Source organism: Bacillus rossius, assembly GCF_032445375.1.
Source record: "Bacillus rossius redtenbacheri isolate Brsri chromosome 4 unlocalized genomic scaffold, Brsri_v3 Brsri_v3_scf4_2, whole genome shotgun sequence".
NCBI lineage: Eukaryota > Metazoa > Arthropoda > Insecta > Phasmatodea > Bacillidae > Bacillus > Bacillus rossius.
In genome coordinates this window covers 38,238,422-38,251,341 of record NW_026962011.1, presented here as the reverse complement: position 1 = coordinate 38,251,341, position 12,920 = coordinate 38,238,422, and the positions used below count along the sequence as shown (strand labels likewise).

Below are 12,920 nucleotides of genomic sequence, written 5' to 3'. Positions count from 1 at the left end.
ATGAGTAGTCAGCTGACCTGACGATTCTGACTCCTAAATCTGTATTTTTTCAAGTAAATCCTTTATAAAATGTTTATTTAATATTAAAAAGAATTGGTTCTCTGTAAAATCGGTTTACGGACGATATTTAACGTGACAACGTCATAACAAAAAATTGATGAAATGATTGCATACTTGTATGAATAAAATTGAATCATTTTTATTGAATTATCACTATTTTGTATGGATACAAAGAAAGAGTGAAATGAAATCTACAATTTAATTGATAAATTTACTTTTATTTGCACTCATTAATTCAAATATGTTTATTACTTTAACGAACAGATTATTTTAGCTATAACTTTTAAACATGTTTGCTATTTAACTTCTTCCAATCTGTGTTATTCTGTTAAGGATAGGACGATGATAGGAAAAGTAGGAAACGAATGGGAGTGTTTCAAGTTTAATGTGCCTCGAAAAAGTCAAATCGATGGTTGTTCCAATCGAGTGGAAGAGAGATAGATGCGGCGCAAGCGTACAATGAGCGTAACGGGACACAGCGTAACGGGACAATGTACGTAACGAGACACTTTTTCGTGCGTGCAGCCGGCGTTCATCGATTTATTAGACTTTGTCACGTCAAAAACGTCACTGATAAGGTCAATCTATATTATATTTGTCATCAACATTGTGTGCCCACTGGGTTGTGTTGTTTATCCGCATGCATGTGTGAAATCGACAGATTTAGGCAGTGGCCTATAGTTTCTAGTTTGAAAAAAATAGCAAAAAGTAATAGAGCGGCCATATTTTATTAACACTCAGTGTATGTTTGTGACCTCGTTTTGCTCACCAACGCTTGACGTACCTTGTTATGCCAGCTAGACCAGTCTTACGTTTAGAATTGTAGGACCAGGTCAGTGTGCTTGATTTTATGGACAGTATTAAATACATGCAGCATTCAAGTACAGCTTAAGTTATTAAAGGAAAAATAAACATTGCGTATAAAATGTGTAGTGCTCATTTATTACATACGCACAAATTTTCTGTAATACAGTATAACACAAAAAAAAACATTGTTTTTCTCTCTCTTTATTTCATGTTGTGTTTCACATCTGCATAATAAGTGATATTCATTAAAACAATTTCGTCTAACAGTCACAACTTTATTACGCTACGATTTGCTAACAATTTCCAGAAAATTATTTTACAGAGCGATACTGTACCCGCTCTAACATAACTATTTTTATATAACGTTAAATAAAAACACATTGCACATTTAAATTCATAGGTAACATCACTTCGTTCCTCTCTTATAATTTATTATAAAAATATCTCAATAACTAAGCACAAAACTGAAAAGTCTACTTAAAATTTTGCTTTTGGGGTTTCAGGTTAACTTTAATAATATAATATCGAGGTAAATTATACAGTGTTGTTGTTTTATAATAAATACCAGAAACAAAACATAAAAATGAAAGCCAAAATTACCTAGTACAATGCACATCTCTCTTACACATCCAAACACAACAATGCAATTATCCATATTTGCACCGCTGTATTATCCGCGTTTTGTTGTTACTGTGAACCACGTCGTTTTCAGACGAAGCACATAACAGGCAACGAGAAAAAACAGGCAAGAAACAACACAAAGGTAACTTGAAAGAAACAGTGGGCAGCGAGGAAGTAATAACACACTACAGAGTTCACAGTTTGAAAATTGGTACAAAGTATATTTCAGGGGTCCTTCAGCTATAGTTAGTTTCAGAACTTGCTTTAAGGATTTTAAATAATCTAATTAATTGAGGATGAAAATTTACCACGTGACTAACCAGAGTAAAATTGCCTATATTAACAAAACAAAGTTGATTTTTTATGTGTGTGATTTATAACAACTTAGTTGCATACGTTACCATTTATGAGCGGTTTTAATGCAGACTGGCAGTTTAAAAAAAGTATAACTGAAATTCTAAGCGTGCCGACCCCTACAGTTCAAACAGAAGCTCATTCCTGGTGACCAGCATAAATAACAAAAAAAAAAAAAAAAAAAAAAAAAAAAAAAAAAAAAAAAAGCAATTATACATAAACGTAGAGAACTATTTATAGTGGAAAAAACAGAAGTTAATAATAAAATGTACATAGCTTTACATATATCTTGACCACAATCATCGACAGCACTTTATCTATAATTACTCCAGTCTCAGAAAGTATTAATTTTTTTCCATGGGTACGAATTGTTTTTTCTTAAATACTGCACGGATACCAAATATTTAAATTTAGAACATAAAGAACTATCACGAATATCTTCAGTAAATAATATTTTACACTCGTGTGACTATTCGAACAACTAAATGAATTCTGAAAGTTACTACAATGTATTTTTGAAATGTTATTCGTAGGGACCGGAAAAAATTCGCGGGTTCAATGACCTGTATAGATGAACTCCATTGTTCTGCGTACACTCGGTTCAAATGTCACCCACTCATTGGTTGCTGTCTTGTGGAGACGTCCCGACGTAGCAGCTTGTGATTCGATGAAGCTTTGGTTGGGTGTTTCTCATTGGCCCAGAGTCATCCAGGTTGAGTTGTGAGACCAATAGCAGAGGCAGCACTGAGGTATAACTATTTGTATTTTTAGCCTATCGCGATATGAACTCGCGAATTTTTCCGGTCTCTAGTTGTTCGTGGTAGATGTGTTCGCGCGAGACACCGTGTGAAACTCGCGCGGACCTCACAGGAACGGCTCCATCCAGTACTTGACGACGGGCCCGCCGCCCGCCGGCGCGGCGCTCACCGCGGTCTGGGCGCGGAGCACCCGGCTGCGGTGCTTCACGTCCTTGGGCTTGATCACGCTCCTGTGGTTGCTCAGCATGCGGCTGGGCGTGAGGATCGACTTCTGGCTCAGGCCCGTGGCCTCCAGGAAGGTCTCGTAGTTCGCGCCGGTGGCCGAGTGCAAGTGGTCGCCCTTCGTCTCGGCCCCGTCCGCCTCGGGCCTGCTCTTGTCCTTGTCCCCGTCTTTCTTCCCTTCCATCTCCACGTCCTCCAGCCTGAACTCCTCGAAATTCCCCTGCAACGCTTCCTTCGAGCCTTCTTCGAACCGGCGCACCAGCAAAGGCACGTGGGGGACCTTGCCCTGGGTCAACTCCGTCACTATGCTTCCTCCCAGAGACCCCGTGATAAGGGACGACACCGAAGACCCGACCTTTATCGCCCCGCACATGCCCTGTTCGGACGTGACATGTTTGTGGGGCGATGGTGGCGCTGCGGAAACAAACTGGAGCGCCGGAGCTTGCGTTGGCGAATCTTTGGTGAAGTTCGATAAGTTCAAACTGTCCAGTTTCTCCTTGAACCTTCTCACAGGCGAGGAATCGTCATTTTCTTCCGAGGAATTTTGGTGAAAACCGTTTACCAATACATGTGGGGTGTTTTCTTGATTCAAGGCGCGTTTCAAACTTCCATTGCTCAGAATCTGTCTTTGGCGTGGCTTTTCGTTGTGCACGTGAGAACTGTTCGGGAATGGCTGAGGATCGTGGCAGTGACTACTGAACACGTTTTGTTGAGAGCCTGTCTTCTGCCCGCTATCACTCGTCTTCAGCTTGTCAGAGGTGAGTTCGGAGGAGGGATGTGAGTGCTGCCCGAACTGGGCGTGAGAGGCCTGCATCTTCTTCTGGTGCAGGTACAAGCTCTTGCTGCCCAGCTGCGGCGGTTTCGGCGGAAGAGCCGGAGGAACAGAGCTCCTGACCTGGTGAGCTGCTCCGTTTTTCGCATCCAGTTCTTCCAGCTCGGGATGTCTCACCACGGTCAACCTTTGGGATGACATCAGCAAGCACGCCTTCTCTTCCAGTTTTTGGGCCTGGAGTGGCGGGGAAGCTGCTTTATCTTTGGTCTGCTTGCTGTCTTCGGAAGCTTTGCTCGGCGCGGTGGCTGTCGGCCCGTGGTCTCTGTAGTGCGAGTTTACCGAGACGTTGGATTTGCTCTCCTCCTCAGTGCTCTCCGCGTCGTCTTTGTCGCGCAGGAGGATCTGGTTGACGCATTCCAAGACAGGGTTGTGCTGGTAATCCTTGTAGAGGTCCCTCGCCACTTCTTCCTGGTCCGGGCCGATGTCGTCCTCCGTCTGGCCGTCCAGCTCTTCCTTCAAGGTGCTCGCCAGGCGCTCGAGCTCCTGGTACTTCTCCAGCTGTTCGGCGTCGTGCCTGTCGCCCTTCGCCGCGGGCTTGAACATCCTGCGCGGGTGCGCCTTGGCCTGGTTCTTCTTGAACCTGCCGGGGCCGGCGGCCGGGTCGCGCACCTCGGCCTCGTCGTCGCAGTCCTCGGGCCGCTCCTCGGAGATCTTCTCGCCGCGCAGCCGGTGCCGCAGGCGCGCGATCTCGCGGTGCTGCGTGCGCACGAGCGCGTCCTTGCGCGCCAGCTGCTCGCGGATGGAGCGCTGCTCCCGGCGCAGGCGCGCCTCCAGCGCCAGCAGCGCCCGCAGCAGCTGTGACAGCTGGCGGTCCCGCAGCAGGCGGCCGGCGCGCACCTCGGCCTCCTTCTCCTGCAGCTTGGCGGTGAAGGCGGCCACCAGCTGGCGGCAGCGCACCGTCTGCAGGCGCAGCGCCTGCTTGGTGCCGTCCAGCTCGCGCCGCAGTCCCTTCAGCTCGCACTCCATCTGCAACAGCACCGCGGCGCCGCGCGCCCGTCAACCTCTGGTGCTCAACACTGCTGGCTGGCGAGACAGCGGTCCTGGCCGGGCAAGAAAGTTGTTATCACTTGTGAAAATCAGCACTGAGTATTGTACCTGACTGCGGCAGACAGGGGCGCAACAACAAGGAGGGGGGGGGGAAGGGTACTGAAACCTTGAAGTGGGGGCAAACGGGGGCAAAGAAAGTGCTGTGTAATCAATTTTTAGATAATAAAACTGCTTAAATAGCACCATTTTCCACCTTGAAATACAAATTTTCCCGGGGGAGGACCCCCCCACCCCCAGCTTCAATAGGGGGGATAGATGATTCTTTATAAAATGGAATATTGCCCCCCCCCCCCCCCCTTTTGGAAATTTAGTTGTTGCGCCCCTGGCGGCAGGTAATTGTAAAACCACAGCAGGGCCACCCTGCCTTCGGGCAGCTCGGATACGCCAGAGCCGCCCACATCGTGCCACTCGCTACCTGGGGGGTCGAGCAACGAGGCCTCGCCGTCAATAAGAAAAATCAGCGCCAGTCAAATTAATACTTATTCGCTACCATGACGCAGGTGTTTGGGCCAGATAGTCTGCAAAACACTGGAACTTCTTTTTTTTCCACTCTCGCGATCAGTAGGAAAATTCCTTACATGACATTTTTAATGTCGGAATCATACAACACAGCACAGTCTTTAAAATATCGTTTAGTTACCATAAGAGCCACCCCTGGAATGGCATACCAGGATCCTTCCAACAGTGCACGTCTAACGCAGTATTCAAACCACGTGACCTTGCGCTTCTTCGAAACGATCAGTCAGCAGGTACCAATCACATTAACAGAGAGAGACATCGCTATGGCATTGCTAACCCTTCCAAGCATATTATTAGCAATTCATAAGATGCCAGGTACTGTAAACATGAAAGTTTTTAATTATTTTTATATTATAGTATTTACACGACGTATAGTTATATAATTTATCTCTGTGGTGTTCTGTAGTATGATTTTATATTTTCAGTGTTAAATTAAGGTATTAGTTTTAGAGCCTACTTTGTTAAAACATAACAAAGCAAAACTGTTTAATGCTGAATTTCGCTCTTGTTAAAAATATATAAATAAATTAAACATAATTGGATAAAGCGCAGGACATGTGATCGATGGACGTGTGAGATCGCGGCGGAGGATCTCGGAGGACTCACCGGACACTGCAACGCCTCGGAGCGGTGGGCATCGATTACTCTCTCCGCCGGCTCCGAGCACCCTTATCGCCGCCAGCGTGGTCCTCTAGATTGCCTATCGCGGAGATAAGTCACACAACGGGCCTCGCCGTCGAGTGTTCTGCGCGACGGTGGACATTCGCACACGACCGACGTCTCTCGTTATCCATTAAGGGGCCCGCCTACCTGGGCACACATACGGCGTGCAGAGCTTCAGGAAAAACAACGCGATTTCAAAACTACTCAAGATATCGGAGTGAGGCCTATTTACGAATAGCATTTAAGAGTTCTCTGAGGACCGAAAAGTACTTTTAATTTCGGATTAAGTTTTTAAACTGTATTTTTAGAAGCGTTAAAATGCCTAAAACGCGGTTTTTCAGAGTAATTTTTTGGCATAAAACAATCAGTACAGATTCTTGAAAGCACTTAAGGGGCTTGCATAACACCTTTATCTTCATTTCTCCGCCATATAATGTTACGGTCACCGCTCAAATTTCACAGTTATCCTGTGACGACGAGACGAATGCGCGCCAGTTCAGAGACTTGCGCTTAGAGGCTATACCGCGCTAGAAGCACCAGCGAGCGTCGCGCTTATCATCCCGCCTCACTAACACACATACACCCCTGACGAGGCGGGCCCCTTAAGGGCGTGTTTTATATATCGTAGGCTTAGTGGAAAAAGTCGGTAAGTCCAATTTTCTGGAAAAAAAGACCTTTAGTTCACTTACCAAGTTTTGCTTGCCTAGAATAGCGTTATAATGGACTTGCCGAAATAAAGCTAGAAGAAAACGTCCACTATCATTCGTTATTTGGACTTCCAAACGTTATCTTGGCGAATATATTGCCCTTACAACTTCATCTGTGAAGTTAAATCATTTTTACAAAAAAAATGGACTTACCAACTTTTTTCCACTAAGCCCACGATATTTGCGTTCCATCTGTTAAACTTGTCGACTTTTTGAGTGGCTGAACGTTCAGACAAAACTATATATATATGTATATATATATATATATATATATATATATATATATATATTTCGCATACGTTTTACATAATTAGATGCCAAAGTTGCATTTTTAATGTTTTTTTTTTGTGCAGCATGGACAAGGAGAATGAATGAGAATATAAAATTGGAACTTTTTTTTAGGTTGAAATTAAATTTTACTGGCTACTGTGTGACATAATTTTATTTATTGCAGAAAAAAAATAATTTTAAATAGTATCTTAAAATCCTCAGAAATTATATTATATTGAAACGCTGAATAAACTATAAAAATAAGACAAATTCAAACCACACAACGCAGTGGCCATCAGCATTGGCTTTAACCCCAAAAATTACCAGTTATTTATTCCATTTGGTTTTCCTAACCCATACTGCACAAAATTGTTAAAAATTAAACATTGCCAGCTAATTATGCAAAATGTATGCACTATATATGTTTTCTTTTCAGTTTGTTGATGTTAGGCCACTCATAAAGTCTACAAGTTTAACCGTGTTAAACATAGTATAAAATGACATGAAACGGGGCATGCCCATTAATGAAACTTATTTATAGCCGGTACACAGAGAAAAATATATGTTTTAAATTTGACGAAATAAATATTTACTTGCTAAAACAATTTTTTGTTTTGTGAGTAACAAAACTGATGTTACAAGAAACAAAATATACGGTTAAGTTGATAAATTCATTTTGTTGGGTCAACAAAATCATTCCTACTACAAAATATTTGTTTAAATCAATAACAAAACATATTTGATTTAGCCATGTACAAACAAATATTTTGTCGAGGCAAACAAACCTCTCTCTCAGTGTAGGCATTGAATATATGTATAATGTAACATTATATGTATTCAATGGTGTAGGGTAAGTCGAGGCAATGCAGTCATCAGAACTCAACGATAAAGCTTCAAGGGTTTGGAGTAGAGAGTCAGACAACTGTGCGACTCTTTGCAGGCTTTTCTTGCTATGTTTGTTACAATTGTAAACTTACAATGTGAACCTCCATTGCGCACTTTACTAACTATTGAATATCTTGCCGAAAATACAAATGGCAGCGCATAGCGTTCGATGGCACGTTTTTTTTTATAGCATCTCTTCATACTTGGGCACTTGCGTACTTGCGGACTTGTGCACTTGCTCACTCGCATACGTCTGCACTCGGATACTCGCGTAAATTGTTACACACTGGCCAGTACGCTTGTACACGTACTCGAACACTCGTACAAGAGTATCAAATATTTTTTGTACCTTACGCATTCACTATCCATTCCCCTTCCAACGCACGTTCCGATCACGCGCCCCAGTGTGTGTTGTTGGGATGTGTTCGGTTCCGCTCCCCCGGCGTCGCCTGTTCCACCAGAGGTGCACAAGGTCGACCCGCACATGCTGACTAGGCACATTCTCGCCTCTGCAACTGGCGAGTGCCGACCTTCCGCTCTGACGTAAACAACTCGTGAAATTTATCTGAGACAATGGACGTGTTCGTCGCAACAGAGCACAGAAAAGGTCGCTATACGTTTCAGATTGCATTGCTAGTGCTTACGTTTACCTACACGACACTTTGAAAAGTTTTGAAATATAAAACTATAGGCGATTAATATTCAATAAATAACTTGAACTATAGGTAATACTTAAAATGAAGTGCATACACAATTACATTTTCAAAATATTCCGTTGGAAACCATTTGTCACGACGTAGTTAGTAATATTACAAGAAAGATATTGTCACTTTGTACAAAACTTGGCTATGGTTATTTTTGCATATATGAAATACGTTTTTCGAGATAATACTGAGTATTTCTTAAGAAAATTGGCGAATGATTTTATAATTTTACTGATGTTTCATTCAAGCATAATTTAATAAACCACGGAAAAGATGGTCGAATATCCAATAATTAGAATTTATTTTGTTTTATTGTGTTTATTAATGTGCGCAGTTAACACTTGAAAGCTGATCAGGGAAGGGTTTACAAATAACTAACTATTGGAAGTACTGGGCCGCGTGAGAATCCCAACCCAGTATTGCTGCGAACACTATTTAGTAGTGAAATAATTGTTGTCATGTAAATGTACAAATATTTGTAATTTTACAAGAAATATTTCTGTTTCATTTACAAAAAAAAATTACAGTACACATTGGAGGTTCGCAATTGTAACAAATAAATATGGCGTCGAAAAACCTGCAAATAATCTTACAGTCTGACACTACATTTCAATCGTTATTCCACTCGAATAGGCCCTGATAGCTCGCGGCGGATTCTGAACGCTCGCTACTGCGGGATGGTGTGTGTGCGTGCGTCGCGACGGCGGCTCGGTTTCTTTGCGAGAGAAGCCATTTCCTTATTTGGCCACGTCGTTCGGGACCAATGGCGGCTTCAGGATGACTTTTCGGGAGGGGCTATCGCACAAAGAAAGGTTCATAGTTGCAAAAAAATGAAAGTGGTCAGATATTGGCCTCGGAATATTATTTACAAAATACTGGTTTCAAATACAGAACCTTAGTAGCCCCATGCAAATCTTGAGATAAAAGTTTAACATATGAAATTAAATATTTAAGTAAACATAAATATACACTAATCAATAAAATTGGTCTTGGGAGGGGCTATCGCCCCCCCCCCCGCCCCCCCCCCTTCTGGAGCCGCGCTTGTTCGGTACGCGCTTGCTTCCGCAGGAAACAGTTGATGTTCTCGTGCCGACAGCAGGAAGCAAAGGTCTGAACGAAACCCACCCGAGTAACAAACACAAGAGCGTTTTAACGTAGGCCTGCATCTAGTCTCGACATCTTAGCGAGAATATGTTGGAAATGGGACTATTGAAGCGTGTTAACAACTTGTGGAAACACAGAAAAAGAACTTCTAGACAGTTACCATGACGTGATGAGTCAGGTAAAAATTTTTAATTTGAATATTTGCGAAACGCTTTACATAAAGCGGATACAGTGCGGGACACATCTGAAGCCGTAAGTAAATAACAAAGTGTAATATCTAATGCTAAGAAGTAAAACTCTGGAAAAAAAAAAATCGTCATATATCAAAAATGTCGACGTGTAAAAGCAGTAACTCTACCGCATGGTCCATGTTCCTGTTTCGTGTTTGAGACATGCGCGCTGAGGCGGTCCTGTGGGAGGGGCAATGTGGCTTATCCCCCTCTCCCCTTCTTTTCAGCAATGTATCCCCAAAACTTTAAAAAAAAAAAAAAAAAAAAAAAAAAAAAAAAAAAAAAAAAAAAATTTGGTTTGATAACAACGAATTGTACTCCAGACGGCACCTGACGATATTTTTTTTTTGTAACTAAACATGCTGGTTTGTTTATCTTCTGACAAGACGTCAGAAATTCGTTAAAAAGATGTTTTAAGGGGCTGTTTAATTTTCACAATTTCAGACTCCCCGTCTATCTGACTTGTAAATAAGTGCAGCTACTTACTGCCTGTGTGGCTGCGGTCTGCCAGAAGCTTACCTGCGCTTACAGTTCCCAGCCGGCACACTGCCTCTCCTCGCGGGGAAAGGAAGGCAGGGGGGGGGGAAGCGGTGACGAGTCACGTGACGCTCCGCGGCGCATTGCTTTATGGCTCCACGGGCGCCACGTGATACGCCTTCTCCCGCCGTTACGTAAAGCCGAGCAGCCGAGAGTGCTGCTACACTGTCAAACTGTCGCTTCCAGCATCTTACAACATGTGTCAGAGTCGTCACCGAACACGTCACTAGTGCACTAGTGCAGCCGTGTTTCTTTGACAAGGTGGATGGATTTTTGTGTCCATCAATTATTCTACTTACAGGACGGGTTCTAAAATTTGTGTTGGATGTTGCATGCAATCGACCAATCAAAATCGTGCCTATTGAAAACGGAAATGACATTCGTTTCCGCCGCAACGAATCTTTAAAATGGCGAAGCTCAGATCAGATTATGCGAAATAATTTTATGTGTAAAAAGGAAATTAATTTTTTATAACGCGAATACATTAATTTTTTTATGTCGAGAATATTATTGTTTGTTAAATTTAAACATATTAAAAAATGCACAAATAGCATACGGTAAAAAAATTCCATCCCAGCATTGTGATGTATTATTTAATTTCAAAATGAGATTTAAATTTATAAGTTTAAGATAGCTCAGACCAAAAATACACGTTGATATAGTGTGACATGATTAAAAATATAATTAAGGTTATCTGTCCAAATATATTTTTATTGAAAAATATTGGAAGCCATTTCCCATCCAATACTACCCCTCCAACTCTATTGTCAAATATATTGGAGAGAAAAATACTTAACAGTGTGACAGGGTCTTTAATACCGCAAACTGGGGAGTGAATATCAAGTCACCTCAGCCAGGGCCAGTGGGCCTACATTCATATTAGTATCATTTGAAAAAGAATCCTTGCGTGTTACATTTTTATGTTAAAGCTTTATAGGCATGTATTCATGTAACAAACACACTCACACAGGATGTGGTCTGAATTACACCCACAAACTTCCACTGATGTTCATCATTAAAATAGATTAACTCACTGAAATGATTAGCGGTATCAACACGTCAAAAAAAACGTATGGAATATAAGGATGTTGCCCCCAATTGATTTCAATGAAATGTTACGACAGCAACAAGTTTTACGGTGGTTGTAGGACAATGTCCAGATGCTGAGAGTTCCATATTACATTACATACTTTCTCTATTAATTGCAGTAGCTATACTAGTAGACTACATACCAACTTTAAAGGCGTGTGCATACCAGTATTCGGAAGCACTTTATACCATATGTTGTGTTATTGTTTCAATTTTTTTTGTGTTGTTTTGTGTTGGACTTGAAGCCAAAGTTTGTCGGCCGATTTCAAACGCATCCAGTAAGTATACACACGCTGCTTATTGAGGGAGTTCCTCAATTGGATTTTTTTGAATGCCCAGCCATCTTTCAAAGCTTTTATTTTTACGTTGTCATAATCTGTTATTTGTTAACAGGCTGCAGAGTGCATTCGTCTGTAACAAACCTTATTCTCGCTGTCGACAAACCGTAGTGCTGAAAAAAACCCAGAGTAAAAAAAAAACGGTTTCACCTGTGCAACCGCTAATGATGTAACATTTACACTAAGCTACGAGTGTTGACTAAGTGTCAAACGCTGAGATTGTGGTTGCCAAGCAATAAAATGAAATATATCTTCACTGCATGCTGTGGCTTATTATCTCAGAATTTAAAATAGTGGCGATATAGTTGGCATAGTCAGATTGTTGCCATCTTGAATTTATACACATATCCATTAAAAAAGATTATATTTTTAATAATATTATTAGAATTTAAGTCGTTCTTAAAAATAGTATTATACAACAATAGAATCCTCAAAACGTACGTATAATTAACACCGAGATAAAATGGAGGAAAATTGTATTTTTTGCAGGCAATCACTGTCAACTTCAGGAATTCCTTGACATGTGTTTGACTGTGCTTCCATGCAGGCATAACGTACAGAACTAAACACCCTCTGCTGTTGAATCTTCGCATTTTTTTCCTTCATAATCACTCTACAAGATCGGAATAGTTGAAATGTGTATCAAATATGTATTAGAAAACTAGGGAATTTTTTTTTCGTAAGTATTATGAGTAGCAGCCCTGCGATTTAATTCTAGGGTTTACAAAATTTTATTTAGCTAATATAACGATGAGATATCGAAGAAAAAAAAAGCATATCCATGTTGCACGGTTTTTCTGTCAGTACGTACATAATTCACGCAGCAATCACGGCAGCCACTACTGAATACACACGCAATGTTTAAAATAAGTAAAAAATTTGAGGACTTCATAGATATGAATGTCGAGAGACTTTTAAAGTATTATATATTTTTGACGCGACAACGACTAATAAATCGATGAACGCCGGCTGCACGCACGAAAAAGAGTCCCGTAACGCACATTGTCCCGTTACGCGGTGTCCCGTTACGCTCATTGTACGCTTGCGCCGCATCTATCTCTCTTCCACTCGATTGGAACAACCATCGATTTGACTTTTTCGAGGCACATCAAACTTGAAACACTCCCATTCGTTTCCTACTTTTCCTATCATCGTCCTATCCTTAACAGAATA

General features: G+C 41.6%; 1 protein-coding gene across 1 annotated transcript in view; it reads right to left on the bottom strand.

Moving 5' to 3' along the window:
• Positions 1–981: 981 nt before the first annotated feature.
• LOC134541984 (uncharacterized) overlaps positions 982–12,920 on the bottom strand; it is a 90,253-nt gene continuing 78,314 nt past the window's right edge. The window contains exon 2 of the mRNA XM_063385758.1: positions 982–4,620. Within this exon, the coding sequence (XP_063241828.1) occupies positions 2,707–4,620 (1,914 nt within the window). The 3' untranslated portion in view covers positions 982–2,706. The remainder of the gene's footprint in view (positions 4,621–12,920) is intronic.